Genomic DNA, 20,509 nt, shown 5'->3' with positions numbered 1-20,509 from the left:
CTGTGAATGGTACCAATTAGGCCCTGAATCTTAGATTTTATAGTATATAGGTCCAGGGGTTTCAGGCGAATGTGGAGAGGAAACCCTATCTGTGACTGTAGCATCCTATATTGAGGGACTAACACTTCCTACAAGCCCATTTTGCAAGAGAAATGTGTCTTCTTACCATTTGTCTTCTATTCTCCACCAGGTGAATGCCAATGATTCCCAGGAAGGACCCAAAGCCCAGCTGAGGTGAGAGGAAGAACAAGAGAGAGATGTTTGGTTAGCATCATACTGACCCGTCACAGTTAATAATGGCCCTTGGGCTGGCAAGCCCGATGACCTAATTCAATCCCCAGGATCCCACATGGCAGAAGGAGAGAACCGGTTCCTCTGACCTCCACACATGTACCATAGCATACATGCCACTCCCCCATCAAGATAAGTAAATATAATTTTAAATATTTGCTAATTCACCCTTAAAATGTTTTGTCCAGTTGAGTGGGGTAGCACTTGAGAAGTCGAGGCAGGAGGGTGGCCAACTTGGGCTACCAAATGTGACCTTGTCTTTAAATTTTTAATTTAAATTTAATACTTTGTCAGAAGAGTGTGGCCATCCTTATAATGCAGCATGGATGCAGTTCCTGTCTCTAGAGAGGGACAGTCCCTTCCTGTTCCCTCCAATGCCCACTGGTGGGGCAGAAGCTAGTGCTTCTGTATCAGTCCAACTTTTGGACACAGAAATCAGGTATTAAGCCTCAGTACACCTTTGTAGGGACCTGAAGTCTTTACACAGACCCTCTGACATGCCCTCTAAAGCCAGTCCTAGAAAGACAGAAAGAAATTTGGCAGGTCACACCTATGACATTTCAGCAGAAGGGATACCAAGAGCTTGCCTACACTAGAATCTTCAGATTGGAGTAGGACAGCAGGCAACCAGGGCATGTAAAAAAGGCAAGATGGAGGCTTGGGGTCCAGGAGGTTCTCCAGGCAGAGGTTCGATCAGGTGTTTGCACCTGTCCTCATCTCAAAGCCCGGGTACTGGACCTGAGTTCCAGAGATGCTCTGAACACACTGCTCTGAGCCTATGCTCATCTGAAGGGTCAAGCACTGGTCCATATTGACTCCAAAGAATGGCATCTCTCCAAGTATCAAGATTTGAAGGCTGCACTCCTTGCCCACAGTTCATAAATGTCAGACCCAAACATCATAAAGATGTTAAAATATATGTTATGCTAAGTTTAATATTTTTTTGTATGTAAAAACTTTTTTTTCCAAAAATGATGATTTTTTTTTTCATGCCCAGGCCACTCTCCTAAAGTAGCCAACACCCCTCAGTTCTGTTGGATGCAGTATCTCATGCCCAGGCTACTCTCCTGAGGTAGCCAGCATCCCTTAGCTCTGTTGGATACAATGTCTCTATGATCTGACTTTCACTATCATCTCTATGAAGATACAAAGTCTAAGACAAAGCTAATTCTGGTTAATATATTGTTAGTTCATCCCCCAGGGCAATATTTCCTTGTTCGGTTCCCTCAGAGATATTCTATGTTGAAATATAATCTTGTGATGATGAGCTTTGATTATCAACTTGTCACAACCTAAAGTCACCCTGTTTCAATGAAGGGTGGTCTATGTTGGGTTGGCCAGTGGGCGTGTCTTTGAGAAACTGACTTAAGTGAATTGATGAGAAGACCCAGCCCACTGTGGGCAGCCTCATTCCCTAGGAAGGAGGCCCTAAACTGTATAAGAATGGAGGAATCAAGCTGAACACAAACAGCAAGCAATCATCATGGACACATTTATATCTCTCTGCTCTTGACTGTGGATGCGATGTGACCAGCTGCTACAAGCTGCTGTTCCTGTGCCATCCCAGCAATAGTGGACTATAACCTGAATGTGAGCTAAAAATAAACCCTCTCACCCTTGTATTTTGTCAGGGTGTTATATCACAGCAACAAAATGAGTGAGAATCTCCAACAAGTGTATCTGGAGGACAGGCAGCCGACTACCACTCCAGGCTGACCTTCATACTTTTCAGAGAATTAGCGATGCTACACCTTCACACAGTCTAGCTCATGAATTTCAGGATCCCCCTCCTTGCCCTGGCAACGTGGCAGAAGAGCCTTGTACAAAGCCAGCATCTCTGGCATGCGCTTCATGCAATGTTACAGTAAAATCATTCCTGCATAGACGTTTTATACACAGGGTTACCTGTGAATTATACCCAGGCGGATAACATGACTCATGCATGTATCCAAGATGCATAAATAAACAACAAATGTAAAAAGAAAGCAAGTATGTTTAGAGGCTGAGGGCTGAGAGCCCTGCCTTGCTGAGGTTGTTAGTGCCGTCCCTAGAGTCATTCACCCTTTTGTGGGACGTCAGCACACAGCTGTCCTCCTTCTTGTTTTCAATGGTGACATCATGAACAACAGCTTCAACCCATGACATCCCCATGGGGCTCTCAGAGCCACCAGCCCATCTGCCAGGAATTCTGCTGGGGCTGCTGTATGTATTAGTGTCCAGGGGCAGCAGGGCTGGTCCTTCAGGGATCTCTTCAGAGCCTCAGCTTCAGACCCTCCCCACATTTACCGTGTAACCTTATGTGACCCTGAATTCTTCCTACCATCTCCAAGTCATATCTTTCTCCTGCCTGGTCTACCTCCAGAAGGCCTATGACAACGCTAGCCTGCGAACATGGTGCAAGCCTACCTTAGGGCCCTCTAACCAGCAGCCCTCAGTCTTCTTTCTTAGCTGGATACTCTCTCAGATACTAGGCATCAGGCTGAGGTCATTTTTCCTAGAACTATGTACCCCTACCCCCAGTGGAAGTTTCCAGCATTGTAGACTAGCAGGTGGTGTATCTGTCCACATAGATCGCTGAACATCCTGCCCAGTCTCCCATAGGCCTTTGACTCACAATAATCCCTGGGTAGTAGCCTCCCACAGTCACATTCTCTGTCCTGGTGGTAGCAGCAAGGCCAATGGTCAGGATGAGGGTGGACACCAGCAGCAGAGCGCCCACAAACCACAGAGAGATCTTCTTTCTCCTTGCAAAGCCCTCTATGAGGAAAAGAAGGGTATTGGTAAGATGGGGGCTGATTCCCCACCCACTATGCTCCAAGCCCAGTCATTTGGAATCCTGTGAGCTCCAGGCCTGTCCTCTCCCAACACAGGGAAAACCTGGCCCAGGCTGGACTAGGCAGGTGAGCAGCCTGCCCACTCCTTCCTCCTTGATGGTCCTGAGCATAGCTAGGGGTCACTGCCTGAGGCTGGAGAGTGGCTTTACTTCATCTCAAGTCCAAGGGTTTCACAGGGTAGAGGAGGCATATGGGTGTCACAAGTGTCAGGGGCAGCTGTGTCCCAGATGTTGGGCCTCTTTTGTCAGCTTTTGGGGCTTCTGGGTGTAGACCTCACCACCTGACCGAAAGATTGCATCTGCAGCCTCAGGCTATGAGATTGAATTCTGTAGAGGCTACAGCTCAGCAGAGATTGTTGGACTCAGGAACATTTCAGGAAGCTGCAGCGTGGCCTCTGTCCTACCTCCTGCCTGAGATACAAGTACAACAGCTGGGCTCTGCAGCTGCTTTGGAATACAAGACTCTAGAATGAAGTCACAGGTAGAGAACATGAGAAGTACCACTAAGTATCCTTCCCCAGCCTTCATTAGACAAACCCAAGTGCCATAAAGCACTCCTCTGGACAGCCTGCTCTATGCAGCCAAACTCCAGGAGCAGTGCAGCTCTCATAGGAAAGGGCTCCGCCCTCCACTGGACGCCCTTGGGCCTGCCTCTTCCCTGATGGTCTGGGGAGGATAGAACAGCTTTTCCATTGACCGTCACCTGCCTCCCCTAGTTACTACACACCCACACCTGAAACACAGGCTATGGCCAAAGCCAAGTGAGAAGGCATACTCCACTCTGATCCAGCCAAGCATCTGACCACACTGCAAGTGTGGTGGCCTCATCCTCCTCCAGAGTCCTACAAGTCAACGGTTTGTGAGTGTGTACACACATGCAAGTATGTGTGCTCCCATGTGCTTATATGTGTGTCCACACAGCACAGTACCTGCACCACCAGGAAGCAGCCTGCCTACCCAAGTATACCTCCTTTCAAATGCCCACTGGAGCTGGGCATGGTAGAGCACACCTTTAATTTCAGCATTCAAAAGGCAGAGGCAGGGGGATCTCTGAGAGACAAGACCAGCCTGGTCTACAGGGTGAGTTTCAAGACAGCCAGGGCTGCACAGAGAAACCCTGTCTCAAAATAAATAAATAAATAAATAAAATGGCCAGGGACGTGCTAGCACAGATCTTCACACTCTGCTAGGTTCTCATTTGGAGACTTCACACACCTTTGATCTCACCAGTGAAGCTTAACACGAGTCGAGGTTATGACACCCAAGGAAAGGGTAGTTACAAATTCAAGACATAAATTTTAAAAGCACCGCAGATGGCTTCTCACATTCCACATGACTCAGCTGACCTGAGAAAGCCATTTTTATCTGACCCAGTAGGGCACACCTCCAGGAGCAAGACCCATTTCCAGAGGTCCTGCTCCTCCCTGTTCAGCCTCCTCACCCTTCTCCAGACCAGGACTGACAGGTTTCTCCTGAGACTCTCCTCCTAAACTACCCTTCATCCCTACAGAGAGGCCAGATCTACCCATTCCCCAACATAGTGATTGCTGGCTCCCAGGCAGAAGATAAAACTTTGCAAGCCCCAGCCTCAAATATGGGTTCATGCTCCCTATCCCACTCTGAGTCCCCACTCTTTTGCCTGAGAGGAAGGTTTATGTCCAGAATCCACATGACCCTTGCATCTGCCTCAGCTTACACCCTATGGGCTTACTTCAATGTCAGCTGCAGAAACACCACATGTGTTCGCTCTCCCACTCACCGCTCTGCTGCTCTGCTTTCCCTCCTCATTCCCATTCATGCCCCAGCTTCCCATCCCCCACTCGAGTTTTCATCATGTGCAGATGCCTTCAGATCCCAGACTCACTGCTATGAACGCAAGGTGATCCCTCACCCCCACTGGGAGCTTCTGATCTTGACATAAGAGGCCACCAGACATAAGATGAGCCATGGTACGTATAGACTTTATAAAGTGCTACTACATTCCAAAGGGCCAGGGGACAAGGAGAATCCAGGATGGGTTATGGGAACACCATCCAGGAAAGGAGGCCCTGAGGTGTTTTGGGAGTGGATGCAGCTGGCCTTGAGAAAGCCCTGAGGTTGGTGGGTGGTAAGTGGGTAGCCTGGGAACTGAAGAACAGGGAGCTGGGGAGGCTACTGCAGCGGGATGGGCAGAGAGAACCCCCAATTCCACTTTCTCCTGTGTCCACAACCTCTGCGTAAATTTAAGGGAAGTGAGGCAAGCTGAATGGAATCGACCCTGGATAGCTCAGGGATGTGAGATGTGATGGCGGCCCAGCAGGGGCCAAAGGCAACACCCTTTTTTAAAAGCACCAGGGACAGGGCACAGAGCCTTGACAGAACATGGAAGGCCTTGGAGCAGCCCCTTGCTTCTCCACAGTGCCCACGGCTCCAGCAGAGCACACACTCACAGCCTCGGGAGCAAGCCAGGAGGCTGAGGCTCCCTGCAGTAGGATGGGTCTAGGTATCACCTGGTCTTACCTCACAGTGAGCGTCTGCAGAGGTACTGAGCAAGCACCTCCCAGGTTAGCAGGTAGAAACCAGCCTGGAGTAAAGCAGGTAAGTGTTTCTCCCCCTAAGGGGTTTCGCTTTCTCCATTTACCTAAAGTGCACACACCAATTACATTCCAAGCAACTAATAATGACCCAGCATGGCTGAGATCTGGGTGGACCTTCCTGCTGAAACATCTTTCACCCCGGGTGTCACTAGCCCACAGTACCCTGGAGCACGACCCCTGTGTCGGCTTACCAGCATGACATCCTAGGCTGGTGGCACTTGGCACTACTAAAAAGCTATGGCTTCTGGCCTGCAAAAACAACTGGCCAAAGGTCACGCCCTTAAAACTATACTATCTCCCATTTATACCCCGACAGCCATCCGTCCCTTCCCAGTCTTTTCCTTAGTCTGACTTTCCCCTAGAGTATTCTGTAATAAAACCCTAGAGACATGAGCAAGCTCAGGCTGCCAGCACTTCTGTCCACAGTTCCCAGGTTAAGACAGGGTCTGAAAAGTTGCATGGTTGCAGGACAGGGCAGGTGAGCATCCCTTTCTGACTACTTGGATTGGAGTTAATAGACTCCAACCAGAAAAACAGAGAAAAGGACAGCCCTACCCAAAGCACCTTTTATAAATACATCTGGGGGCTGGAGAGATGGCTCAGCAGTTAAGAGCACTGACTGCTCTTCCTAAAGGTCCTGAGTTCAATTTCCAGCAACCACATGGTGGCTCACGGCCATCTGTCATGGGATCCAATACCCTCTTCTAGTGTGTGTGACAGCTACAGTGTACTCGTGTAAAATAAATAAATCTTAAAAAAAAATAAATATATCTGAATATTTAGTATGGCATAAAAATAAGGAAGTAAAAAACAACCCGAGACAAGAAGACAGGGGTGTCTGAAATCTCCAGATAAAAGCATTTCTACATAAGGTTTTAGAGATAAATGGCGTTTCACATATGACAGAAACCCAGACAATTACTGCACCATCTCCTCTGTCCCTTTTCCCATCAACAAGATGCTACTGTCCTGGATCCTAATTAAACCACTGCTACCAGTTACTGTGGGAGATGACCAAGCTCAGGCCCATGAGGAGGAAAAAGGCCAAGCATCACCGTGCCTCTCACTTTAGGATGCCAGTGTTCAGCTCACACTGGGAGGAGACAGCACCTGGGTAGAGAGAGCAAAGACAGTATCCTGATAGACTGAGTCTATTCGAAGGTCCTCAGAGCCCAACTGTGAGAGCCAGCCTCATTTAAAAACCACAGTGCTGTTCTGAGGGTGCCATTGAGCCAGCCGATAGGGACTCTCTCAACTGTTTAGTGTTCCTGTCTATTCAGTCACAGGTATGCCCTCCCCACACACCTCGACATACCACCTTGTTACTTTCTGTCCACCCACCCTCACCTCGACCTCATTTTCAAATGTTGCCCTCCTTCCCAGGCCTCTGCCTGTCTTGGTGGAACTGCTGACCCAAGGTCCTTATAGTTCCACTTGGCCAGCCCAGAAGGTGCAGGCACTGGTGGATAACAGACTGTTCTCTGTGCTGGACTATGGGAAGAGATACCTCAGCCTAGGTTCATCGTTATGACCTTGCTATCTACAGAGCCTGAAATCCCACAGTGAGGTCAATCCTCTGGGTCAAGTGTGGTAACCTGGGTCTACAGTCTTGGGTACTGAGGATGCTGAGGTAGAAGGGTCATTTGAGCCTGGGGGTGGGGGTGGGGGGGGGGGTAGTGAGACCAGACTAGGAGATCCCCTGAGGGCAGATCCTGTAATAAAGGCAAAGCTAGGCATTGCTCAGTCACCAGGTCCTGATTTTCTATACCACCACCCCAAGCTGTAAGCAAAGAAGCATCAATATAAAATGGTCAGAGTCTGGAGACACACAGACTTTTAGTTGCTTTTAAGACTCTGTCTCAATAAAAACAAACAAACAAACACCTCCCACAAACCATTTCAAAGTCTGAAGTTTCTTATCAGAAGAAAATTCAGAAGCAGGTGTAAACCAGGTCACCCTCACATAACAGCAGGGGCAACTGAAAACATAACAGCTGCCGTTCAACACTAGCTAGCAGCTTACTGGAGAATGAATGGATGACCGCAGAGCGGCTGGCCTTACGGAGGAGACACTCTCTCAGAAAGAAGCACTCTCTCAGAAAGAAGCCAGATTCCTTATTATTTTTATTTAACAGCATTAACCGATCAAACTTCCCAAAAGTGTCTCCCGAGAAGGTCAGAAGCTATCACCAGGGTTCCCAAGGATCACCGGAGCTTCTGAAAAGATCTTCAAGAGTCCCCCCACCCCACTCTGACCTAATCCCTTAATCCCATAGCAGAAGGTCACCATGTAAATCTCCCCCACCCTCTGCCCTCCAAGAACAATGCCCAGCATCCCTCCAGGGTCAGGCTACCTCCCAGAAGAGCACCCATGCCTAAGCGGCTGGAGCCACAGCCTGCACCAGGTTTCCTGTTTTCCCAGACGGACCTGGTTTTCAGCTGTGTAGAGATGGAGGGGCTGGGGTGTGAGGCGGGTGGAAGCCTTTGCTGGCTCCAACAACTCTAAAACCTCTGAGCACCTTTCCCCGCCCCCCTCAGGCAGGAAGCGCTCCTTGGTTCTTTCAAACATTTCCCGAAAAAGTTTAGAAACTGAAATAAATGCAATTGGACTGGAGAGGTTTTGGACTGGGATTTACCACTTAAAAGGATTTAGGTCTGTTAACAAAAAACCGGTAACATCCTGGTACAGAAACAGAAGGGAACAGTGGGTAGACTGGTGTGGAAAAGGATGGAGCACCAATGGATAGCCTGTGCCACATGAAACCAGACCCGAGTCCCAGTCCCAAACCCCAAAGGGGTCCTATGCCCAGAGTCCTGAGCTGTGCGGGTAGTGACCCCCTCTTAGATCTGCTAGAGACTTGTAACCCAGCTCCCGGGCCCCCAGATTGCCCGCCAGCGGCCGGCGGAGATACCAATGATGCCCTTAGCTAACCTGCGGTATCCAGCAGAGCCAGAGGGCCTGGCACAGGCGGTGGGAGCGGCTGCATTCCCGAAGTGCCCTCCACTGGGAGGGCAGTGCCCGGAGGCTCCTCCGGCCCGGTGATTAGGTTTCAGGAGGCCCAGCAGTTACAAGAAGTGCAGCTCTGTGTCCGCTCTCCTCTACTCCACGGACACTTATTTCTACCTCTCCTTCGGTCATTTCCCTTCTCTCTCCACCTCCCCTCAGCCCCCTCCATTACCCTACACCTCCCTTCCTCCCTCCAAGGTCCCGGTGCCTGCCTGCCTGCCTGCCGCTCCTCCTCCTCCCCTCCCCTCCCCCCCCTTCCTCTTCCCCCTCTTCCCCTTCCAGTCTCTAGTCCCTTGTGAGTCTAGGAAAAGACCCACAGACCCAGCGAGGAGGAACGTACCTGAAAATACACTGTGGGCCGCTGGCCTGAGCCCAGCCCTCCGTTCGAGGTGGCCACAAACCAAGGACTGGGTGGCCCAGGTGGAGGGAAACAGAGAAAGTCAGCAGGTGCAGAGCAGAGCTTCTCCACACAGCTGGAAAGGATTCAAGCCCCTTGCCTACATCAGACCCCCAGTGAGCTGAGCCTTCCGGCATCCATCATTGAGAAAATGTTTTACAGACGTGCACACAGGTGACATGATGGCCCGAGGCATCTTCTCAGTCGGGGTTCTGGTGGATCTGCCTAACAGCATGGAAACTCTGTTCAGCTGTCGGCATTGCCCCCACCTAGCACCAAGGGCAGGGGTGCTCTCCTCCCATCCCACCCACCCCAGCTAAAGTTCTGAGTGAAGCCAGCTATGGGAAGACGGAGAGGGGCTGCAAAAAAAAAAAAAAAAAAAAAAAAACAGGGGAGCAGACAGGGCATGTCTTATTTAGGTTCCTGTCACTTCAGTAAAGACACCATGACCAAAAGCATCTTGGGAAGGAAAGTGCTTCTTTGGCTTGCATGTCTGGTCACAGTCCATCACTGGAAGAGCCAAGGCAGGACCTGAAGCAGAGACCATGGAGGGACTTTGCTTACTGGCTTGCGTCTCATAGTTTGCTCAGCCCGCTTTCTTATACCACCCAAGACCACCCACCCAGGGGTGGCGCCTCCCCCAGTGAGCTGGGCCCTCCCACACCAGTCCTTAACTCAGAAAACGCTCAGCAGTCTTGCCCACAGGTGACGTGACGGGGGCCAGTTTCTCAGTTGGTGTTCCTCTTCCTAAGATGACTCTAGCTTGTATCAGGTTGACAAAAAACTAACCAAGCCTGAGCATCATGCACAGCAGCTGTAGGGGAAAGTAAGTCTTTTAAAGACTATTGATGCATTGTTTAAAATATTTTGAGAACCAAGAGTATAACACTCAATGGTGAACTGCTTACATAGCCCAGTGGTAGAGTACTTACACAGTTCCATAGTAGGGTGCTTACATAGCTCAGTGGTAGAGTACTTACACAGTTCCATAGTAGGGTGTTTAATAGCCCAGTGGTAGAGTACTTACACAGTTCCATAGTAGGGTGTTTAATAGCCCAGTGGTAGAGTACTTACACAGTTCCATAGTAGGGTGTTTAATAGCCCAGTGGTAGAGTACTTACACAGTTCCATAGTAGGGTGTTTAATAGCCCAGTGGTAGAGTACTTACACAGTTCCATAGTAGGGTGTTTAATAGCCCAGTGGTAGAGTACTTACACAGTTCCATAGTAGGGTGTTTAATAGCCCAGTGGTAGAGTACTTACACAGTTCCATAGTAGGGTGTTTACATAGCTCAGTGGTAGAGTACTTACACAGTTCCATAGTAGGGTGTTTAATAGCCCAGTGGTAGAGTACTTACACAGTTCCATAGTAGGGTGTTTAATAGCCCAGTGGTAGAGTACTTACACAGTTCCATAGTAGGGTGTTTAATAGCCCAGTGGTAGAGTACTTACACAGTTCCATAGTAGGGTGTTTAATAGCCCAGTGGTAGAGTACTTACACAGTTCCATAGTAGGGTGCTTACATAGCTCAGTGGTAGAGTACTTACACAGTTCCATAGTAGGGTGTTTACATAGCCCAGTGGTAGAGTACTTACACAGTTCCATAGTAGGGTGCTTACATAGCTCAGTGGTAAAGTACTTACACAGTTCCATAGTAGGGTGTTTAATAGCCCAGTGGTAGAGTACTTACACAGTTCCATAGTAGGGTGTTTAATAGCCCAGTGGTAGAGTACTTACACAGTTCCATAGTAGGGTGTTTAATAGCCCAGTGGTAGAGTACTTACACAGTTCCATAGTAGGGTGCTTACATAGCTCAGTGGTAGAGTACTTACACAGTTCCATAGTAGGGTGCTTACATAGCCCAGTGGTAGAGTACTTACACAGTTCCATAGTAGGGTGCTTACATAGCTCAGTGGTAGAGTACTTACACAGTTCCATAGTAGGGTGTTTACATAGCCCAGTGGTAGAGTACTTACACAGTTCCATAGTAGGGTGTTTAATAGCCCAGTGGTAGAGTACTTACACAGTTCCATAGTAGGGTGTTTAATAGCCCAGTGGTAGAGTACTTACACAGTTCCATAGTAGGGTGCTTACATAGCCCAGTGGTAAAGTACTTACACAGTTCCATAGTAGGGTGTTTAATAGCCCAGTGGTAGAGTACTTACACAGTTCCATAGTAGGGTGTTTAATAGCCCAGTGGTAGAGTACTTACACAGTTCCATAGTAGGGTGCTTACATAGCTCAGTGGTAAAGTACTTACACAGTTCCATAGTAGGGTGTTTAATAGCCCAGTGGTAGAGTACTTACACAGTTCCATAGTAGGGTGCTTACATAGCTCAGTGGTAGAGTACTTACACAGTTCCATAGTAGGGTGCTTACATAGCTCAGTGGTAGAGTACTTACACAGTTCCATAGTAGGGTGTTTAATAGCCCAGTGGTAGAGTACTTACACAGTTCCATAGTAGGGTGCTTACATAGCTCAGTGGTAGAGTACTTACACAGTTCCATAGTAGGGTGCTTACATAGCCCAGTGGTAGAGTACTTACACAGTTCCATAGTAGGGTGTTTACATAGCCCAGTGGTAGAGTACTTACACAGTTCCATAGTAGGGTGCTTACATAGCTCAGTGGTAAAGTACTTACACAGTTCCATAGTAGGGTGCTTACATAGCTCAGTGGTAAAGTACTTACACAGTTCCATAGTAGGGTGTTTAATAGCCCAGTGGTAAAGTACTTACACAGTTCCATAGTAGGGTGTTTAATAGCCCAGTGGTAGAGTACTTACACAGTTCCATAGTAGGGTGCTTACATAGCCCAGTGGTAGAGTACTTACACAGTTCCATAGTAGGGTGCTTACATAGCTCAGTGGTAAAGTACTTACACAGTTCCATAGTAGGGTGCTTACATAGCTCAGTGGTAAAGTACTTACACAGTTCCATAGTAGGGTGTTTAATAGCCCAGTGGTAAAGTACTTACACAGTTCCATAGTAGGGTGTTTACATAGCTCAGTGGTAGAGTACTTACACAGTTCCATAGTAGGGTGTTTACATAGCTCAGTGGTAGAGTACTTACACAGTTCCATAGTAGGGTGTTTAATAGCCCAGTGGTAGAGTACTTACACAGTTCCATAGTAGGGTGCTTACATAGCCCAGTGGTAGAGTACTTACACAGTTCCATAGTAACCGGGTGCTTACATAGCTCAGTGGTAAAGTACTTACACAGTTCCATAGTAGGGTTCTTACATAGTATGTATGGTTATGCATGAGGCTGCCGGCTTGATCCCTATCTCCAAAAACAGGCAGAAGGGAGGAGGGAGGAGGCTGAGAATGATGGAAATCAACCCCTCCTCACCAAGGAAGGCACTTGAAGGCTGTTTCCTTAGCAAGATATGGTTGACAATTAGGTCATGTTTTGGCAGGCTGAGTGAAGGCTTCTGGGGAGAAGCAAAGAGCTGGAGGGGGGTATTTGCAGGAAACAAGAACAGACAAGGCATGTCCTAACCAACGGCAGCTTGAGAAGGGAAGAGTTTCTTTGGCTTATATGTGCGATCACAGCCCACCACGGGAAGAAGCCAAGGCTGGAACTGAAGCAGCAACCATGAAGGAACCCTGCTTGTTAACAGGGAAGAGAACTTAGGAACCTGCATCTGAGAGACCAGACCAACTCCATCTTGGGTTCAGGCTCCATCTTAGAGAACCTGGTCTAAGGCTGAATTCAAGCTAACCGATAAGCCTGCACCTAGCACTGGTCTCCAGGTCACTCCCTAACAACCACCAATCAGGAGGAGAGCAGAAGTTGCAGTTGTATCTAAAGATATTTACTTATGAAAGTTTATGGTTTGGCTCCCAGCACCAGCCAATCATTTTAAAGGGCCACAAATTCCATAACAGCCCCCTAATCAGATGTGTGCCACGCTAGAAACCCCCTTGTTTGTTTACTTGCCTCTATAAATGCTTGCTTGAAACTGGGCTCAGGGATGCACCCTCCTGTCCTGCTGTGTCAGTGACTGCCATGTGGCCCAAGCTCCAGCTTGAATAGGGACCCTAGTGCATTGCATCGGGATTGGCTTCTTGATGGTCTTTAGGTATTCGTGAAACAGGCACAACACACCCACAATGAAGGGGTGGATTACCCCTGCACAAACCCTCAGCAAGCAATATTTAGGCACCCTGAGGATATTCCCACAAGACAGTAGGCTCTAAGGGTAGACGAACAGACCCTTAGGAAATCCTTTGGAAGAACTGTGGTTCAATAAGGCTGGTGGTGCCAGAATCCTCTAGAGTCTTTTTAAATCACTGTTGTGCTGAATATCTATCAATGGGGAAGAAAGAAGTCAAGTCATCCAGGGAAACCACATTGTCCCTGAAGTGAAGAAGTCATACAACTCAATCTAAATAGGTATCAAAGACAGAATACAGTGAAAGTGAAGTCTCATCCAACCACAGAGAGTGCAGGGCAGTTTCTAGTCTCAATACCTTCCAAGACTCCACCTTGTTCTAGACACTGCCCCAGGGGCTGGAGGGCAGACCAGTAAACAAAGCAGATGAAGATGCTGGTGGATCAAGATAAGGTGTGTCTCAGGGGCTCAGGCATTGGCAGCATAGAGAAGGCCAGCATGTGGAACAGTGCAGAATTTAGCATTTGATAAACTCAAAGGCCTCTGAGCCTTTTCTAAGGGATGTGGCAGGGGCGGGGGCTGCAGTCAAGATCTATGTTAGAAGTCATGAGCCAATAAACTGAGACCTGGCCCGACCAGGATAGACATATAAAGTTGATGAGACATGGGTAAGGCAGAGATACACTGTGTTGGTGTGTGACTTCAAGGGATGCTGTGACCCGCATGTGACTCTCAGGGGGCACTGAGGCCAGCACATATCCACCAAAGATGGTAAATGACCACCTGGGCACTGAGGTTGGTTTATAACTATCAGAAACCATTGAGGCCAGTACATAACCAATAACAGGGGTTCTGCAACCAGTGGTATTAGCACCCTGGTTGCTGGGGTCAGTACATAAATGCCATTGAGTATGTCTAGAGATACAAATACCATGAATTAAGCTGCAAATAGTGTCTCATACCTGTAATACATACAGTTCTCAGAAGACTGAGGAAGGAACATTTCCATGAGTTTGAGGCTAGCCTGGGCTACAGGGAGAAACCTTGCCTGGTATCTGTGTGAAGTACAAAGAAGCCTGTGGCACCTACGCACTAACACACATCATTCCTCTAATCGGAAGGTTTCTGCGAAGTGTGTTTTGTTTTGTTTTGTTTTGTTTTTGCGTTCTAGTGCAGTGTAGAGCGATTCCAGTCCCATCAACCATGAATAAGGACAGTTCAGGAACGCCTACAGACCCTTTTCCCAGATCACCAATTGTTTGCAGGCTGAGAACGGAGGCGGCTTATTTTGCTCTGGGGAAGCTGGGCTCTAAGTGCTGTCCCCTCCCAGATCCAGAGGAGCTATTCTAAGTGCCAGTTTCCACAGAGCCAGCCAAGGCATTTGAAGGAAAAGAAAAATCTGGTAAACCTGAGCCCCACCCCAGCATCCCAGCCTTCCTTCATGTGCTACCCATGGGCATCCAGGAACTTGCCACAACCTCGCTAACTCTCCAAGGCCCCATGGTATTTAAGCCAACCAGATGGAGGGGCAGAGCCCTACCTGTGGGGGAAATAGAGGCAGCAGCAGACAAGCCACGTGGGTATCTTTGTTCTGAGCACTGAGTGTTCAGACCTGGCTCTGAGCTGCTCACCACAAGCAGAGAGATGATCCAGCTTTACCCTAAAGGAGCCCAGACACTGGTAGGGATGCAGATGTGGAGGCAGATGGCCTCTAAAGAGACACTGGGCATGCTTCCAGCTCAACCAAGAACAGAGGACAGGGAGCAGGCAGGTGCTACACGCAGCTGCAGGGACCAGGCTCTGCAGGGGCCTGGAGTTGGAGCTAACAGGAGTTTGCTTAGGGGGTCTGTGGGCACCAGATGCCTGGTTGCCTTGGCCCAAACTCCAGGAAGTGGGAGAGATGCCAGGTATTTTACAAAATTGGCCACAATCTGGTTGTCCTGCATCTAAAGGGTTGTGTATACTACACAGCTCGGTATAAATGAGTTTGAAGATGACTGGTGCAGGCCGGAGGCTGAGTTCTTTATTATGTCTTAGGAGTCCTTGCAGACTGCAGTGAGGTGTGTGTGTGTGTGTGTGTGTGTGTGTGTGTGTGTGTGTGTATTTCTAAAAGCTTCCTTTGGTGAAAGCTGATTGACATCTATCAAACTGTACTTTTTGGAGTGGAGAATGATAATTTAAATATGTGTGTGTGTGTGTGTGTGTGTGTGTGTGTGTGTGTGCATATATACATGTAATTGTGCAGGCACGCTCATCCATGTGCATGTCACGAGTGTGGTGGTCACAGGATGGTTTGTGGGGCTTGATCTTCTCCTTCCACCATCCAGGACTTTGAACTCAGATCATCAGGTTTGATGGCAAGCACCTTCACCTGCTGAGTCATGTTCTTGGTCCCATGTCAAAGACAGGAAAACCCACAAAATCACCAGCACAGTCATGGATGGGAAACGCATCTGTTTACCCCTCTAGTTGGCAGTGTGAACCTGGGAGAGCAGAGCCTAACAATGAGGCTGGGTGAACGTCTCGCGCACTAGCTGACTTTATTCAGAGCATCAGACAACTTATACTCCGAGGGTGAAGAAGAGTCACCTGAGTAAAGTGTCCAACCACAAGGACAAGCTGCACATGGCAAAAACCATGTTTTTCCATAGAGCCACGTGAATTACAACAGCTGAAGTAAATGCTCTCCCAGCCCTGGAAGGGGCATGAAAACACATTCAAAGAACAGCATTGTGCCCTGAAAAAAAGGAGGTCCCAAGATTCATGCCTTGTCCTCTTGGAGCTTTCTCACAAGCACTCAAAATCTCCTCACACACCTCCATTCTCCAACTGCGTTCTGACGCACATCCATTGTAGCTACGTTGGTAGAAGAGAAGATATTTTAAAAATAAATTCGCACGCTATCGGAGTATTAAATGAATAGACCCTGAGGTGTTAAAACTTCCCTGAGAATCTGGTGTCAAGGGAAGGGAAAGGCTGGGGCCCGGATGCCAGCCAGAGAAGGAACGTTCTCCCAGGAGACTTCATGCAGTTCTGTCAACTTAACAAACCATCTCTCAGGACAGACCAGAGATGAGAGAACGAGCAGTCAACAGCGAGTAGAACCCTGTGGGCCAGGGCTGCTTAACCGACTTACCTCATGCTCTCTCGTTAACCCTAAACCTCATAGTAGTGCCCTGAAGACAGACTTGAGGTCACTGGACAGATTTGTTTGCTTCTCTTCCTGCTGTGGCTGCAAGAAATAAACCTTTTTCCGTTTTTTATATGTTTCTTCCATTGCTATACTAGCAACAGGAGCCAAACCAAGCTTGTTGGGGCCGCCACAGCCCAGGTTTGCACTCTTAAAAAAAAAAAAAAAACTCCAGCAATACCATCATTTTCAAATTTCTCCTGTCTCTTTCGAAGCGCCTTTCCCAGCCGACTCAGTGCCACTGATAACCGCTGGTAGTTGGCACAGCACAGCATTTTAGAACCGATTGCAATGTGCTTCTTTGATGTGGTTTCTTTCATTCAGCTCCATGAGCTGAAATTCACAGGCACAGTCACTGCCTCGTATTGGACTGTGTCACTCTGCAGCAATACGTTCACTCGGGGGACATTTAGGCTGTTCGACACAGAGCTTCCAGGAACGGCTCCCATTCTGTGGGAGCACGCTCTCCCTTCTCCTGAGTGGTGGACTGGGCTGGCTGGAGTATGTAGGCATACTCTAACCTCTCACAACTCTGTAGCTAGAAAAATGAAGGGAGATTTTTTAAGAACCTTTTTCGTGATACTAAGGATGCTGGTGACTGTTGTTTCAATGTCATCTTGACTGGAGTGAAGGGTCCCACCATTGCTCCAAGGACTTATTTATGGGTGTGTCTGGAAGAGTGTCCTCAGGAGAATTCAAGTAGAAGGAGGAGAGGCCTTTAGCATTGGGCATGGTATACAGTGTGCAAGACTTGCTGGTAAATGGCTGTGCTGTTGTCATGTGTTTAGTCACACCGTTTGTTATTTTAGAACGTGTCCCTCTACCTGTATGAAAACGTTTACTGTACAGAAGAACATCACATGCTGCCAGAGGCAGCTTCATCCACCTCCCTCGTGCCATTATGGTGCCCAAGGCCCAGGCCTGGCTCAACTCCACAGGGAGCAATAGTCTGGAATCTGGGTATTTTTAAAATGTAATCTAATTTAGATTTCCCAACAAGCAATCATGAGGGCTGAAGAAATCTGTCTTCTGCCGGTCTGAAGATAATCAGAGAGACCTGCAAATTGCTCTGACATTTGGAAAGTAACTAAGCAGTTATGGCAGAGGCACACACTTCCTCGCCAGCCCCAGATTCCTTCCTGTTTGGAGCAAAGTATTTACCACAGCCCCAGGTTTCCTGCATTGACTTCCTTTCTGGGACCATGGGCTCACAGGATGCCTCAGGAACAAGTTCTCCTGGCAGCTCCCCACTCCAAAACTTTCATTAAAGGCAACCCATGCTTTCCGAGTGCTCTAGGAAGCATAGAGTCAGACACAGACAGGCGTCGCCCTGGTTGAGCACAGCTCCTGACACTGTCTACACTTTTCACATACTGTCTACGTCATCACAGGATCGCAGATGAGAAAAACATGGCACGGAATGAACTTTTCCAAAGGCAAATGATTGGTCAGTGGGAGAAACAATGTATAAATTAGGTAAGTCTGATTTCAAAACTTAACTCCATCTTCCAAGAAGGAGAGCGTGTACTCACCTGTATATTGATTTTCAATTCAACCTGGACTCATTCTCGCAACAGAATATTTGTTCATTCCGTCTGGGCACAATGGAGGAGAATGGCAAAGATAAGCCACACAGACCTGCCCTTTAAGAGCTTAGCTATAATTATAAGCCACACAGACATGCCCTTTAAGAACTCAGCTACAGTTATAGAGGAGCAGAGGTGAGCAAAGCAGCTCATTCAGGAAGTGCCACCTATGCCATCTACATGTGAGGGGCTAGCTGGGGACTGGTGCCCAGTACTAGGTAGAGTATATGAACGGAGGCATATGTTGGATTCTGTAAGCAGTCCATACCCTGGCGCCTGCATTTCTGGCAGAAGAACTGGACAAAAAGCAGAGACTCACAAGATCAGGCTTCTGGGGTGAATAGTGGAGCTGCATCAGGGTACCATGCAGGTCTCAGGCTCTGGACTGTGGCCACACTTGCCTGGGAGAGCCCCCTCCTGCCTTTGTTCTCCACAGCAGGGCCTTCCCTGCAGAAAAAGGACTCCCCCACTGACTTGGGACCTGTCTAACATGTGAAAATGACAGGGGCTTGGGGTTTGGCTCAGTCAGACTGTTGACCTTGTGGTCTCCCACTCAGGCTCACATGGGTACCAGAATGCAAGGCTCACACTGCTCACACACAGGCTCACCTGCACATCAGAATGCACACACACACACACACACACACACACACACACACACACAGCTCAGAAACTAAGACTGGCACACACACACACAGCTCAGAAACTAAGACTGGCTCTTAGTTCTGGGCCTACGTACAGCTGTGTCTCAGTGGAGATGACAGTTGGGTCAAGACACATCAGACACGATCCAGACACCCTGAGATCAGGAGCCTTGGATGACTTCCCTCCACTCTTCCTGCTGCTGAGGCCAAGCCTCTCCTAGTCCCTGTCCTCAGCAACTCCAGGAGAGTCCTTCCTTCCTGCTTTGTAAAAAGCTCTGTCACTGCCTGTGATTCTACTGTTGCTCATTTCTGCTCTGGGTTCAGGCTTTGGAAAAACCAAAAAGGAAAGACTGAAAATGTCCATGGTCCCTCTGCCACAAGCCTTCTCCCGGAGCCATGGCCCTCACAGTAACAAAGTACCCTACATTGTGTCCAGCTGGACATGCCGCCTGCTCTCTTGATTTATAGTGAGGACATCTAGTCATCTCAGGAGGAGGTGAGCTGGCCTGGGTATCCAGGGGTCCCAGAATGCTGAGACTCAAGGTTTATCTCTCATGAGTGAAAAAGGATGATGGGGTGGTGAGAAAATGACAGCCATCAGCACTATAATCTGAGAAGATCTACTGGGAGGGGCCTCACTCCATCTCTTCTCTTCTTAGATGGACTCTGGATCAGGAGATGCTCAACAATGTGCTGGAGGATGACCCACTTCACTTCCTCCAGACTCTGGGTTAGCCTCTGCTACCTGCCAGGTAAAAACATTTAGAGGCCATCACTCTGAGTGAGCCTCATGTCCGTGTGATTGCTACGGCCCCCACTGATTTGAGGAGACAGGTGACAACTGGACCCTGAAAGATACAGGCTTCACCTGCTCTCAGCATCAGCCGCTGTCCTAAGCCATATCCACCGTTTGACTTCTCCCGGCAGCTATTTGGGTGGCACTAGCCAGAGCCCTATGTCATCTGCTGGCTCAGACCTGGGGAACTGGGCATGCTGACACACACGTAAACCCTGCTGAAACCAAATAGCCCATGAAATGAATCTGGAGATGAATAATGCAGACCAGCAGCCGGGAGACAGAAAGGGCCACCCTCCTGCATGGACAGGTGGGAGTGAGCTCAGGATTGAGGTGTCCTCAAAGGCATGAATTTTTAAAATTAATAACATTTCCGAGCTCTGCTAGAAGATTTTGCAGCTGTGATACACTCCGGCTGAAAGTCAGGAGTCAGTCTCTCGTGGCTCACGTTTCCACAGGATGAATGACACCCATTCATCCCATCCCACTGAATGGGGCAGTTTCCGGCAACCACTGGTTTGTGCAATATCTTGGTTTAGCCAAATGTCTATGTGTACCGTGTGCAGCAGCCTTATCCCATTGCTGAAAGGAGAGAACACCACCACTGGCCAGCCGGGAAACAGGACCCAGCTACTCACCAGGCCCCGGATGCCCAGAGCATATCAAATATTGACCAGCCTAGAAGGACAGATGGGCATTGGAGAAACAGCAGGTACAAGTTCTGCATACACCCAATACCATGATCCTGGTTAGGACCTCTAGCTCACATGTCTAAAAAATGACCAGGTAACCTTAGAAAAAAATATTGCTATGTGGCTAGGGCTTTAGAATTGGTTTTTAAAACATCAGATCAAACTTCATCTTGAACTTCTGGATAATCGCATTTATTTTCAACATCATGTTTTCAAGGATGTCCTCCTTCCAGTCGCTGTGATACCTGGTCCCTGGTGGAGCATGGTGCACAGGATGGAGCAAACCAGGCAGACTTTAATATGACAGAATGGGGCGCCATCGAAAGGTGGTGCGACATTCCTTGGAGACTCATTTCAGCGGAGCTCGTGTCCAGGACAGACC

General features: G+C 48.5%; 1 protein-coding gene across 1 annotated transcript in view; it reads right to left on the bottom strand.

Annotated features, from left to right (window-relative positions):
• Tmem255b (transmembrane protein 255B) overlaps window positions 1-8,860 on the bottom strand; it is a 28,326-nt gene extending 19,466 nt beyond the window's left edge. Inside the window, exons 1-3 of the mRNA XM_034520588.2 lie at window positions 8,633-8,860; window positions 2,906-3,048; window positions 167-229 (exon numbers count right to left, since the gene is read on the bottom strand). Of these exons, the coding sequence (XP_034376479.1) occupies window positions 167-229; window positions 2,906-3,048; window positions 8,633-8,687 (261 nt within the window). The 5' untranslated portion in view covers window positions 8,688-8,860. The remainder of the gene's footprint in view (window positions 1-166; window positions 230-2,905; window positions 3,049-8,632) is intronic.
• Between the last annotated feature and the right edge of the window lie 11,649 nt (window positions 8,861-20,509).

The sequence above is a fragment of the Arvicanthis niloticus genome, chromosome 16, assembly GCF_011762505.2.
Source record: "Arvicanthis niloticus isolate mArvNil1 chromosome 16, mArvNil1.pat.X, whole genome shotgun sequence".
NCBI lineage: Eukaryota > Metazoa > Chordata > Mammalia > Rodentia > Muridae > Arvicanthis > Arvicanthis niloticus.
The sequence above is the reverse complement of the archived record's forward strand: the minus strand, read 5'-3'. Positions and strand labels throughout refer to the sequence as shown.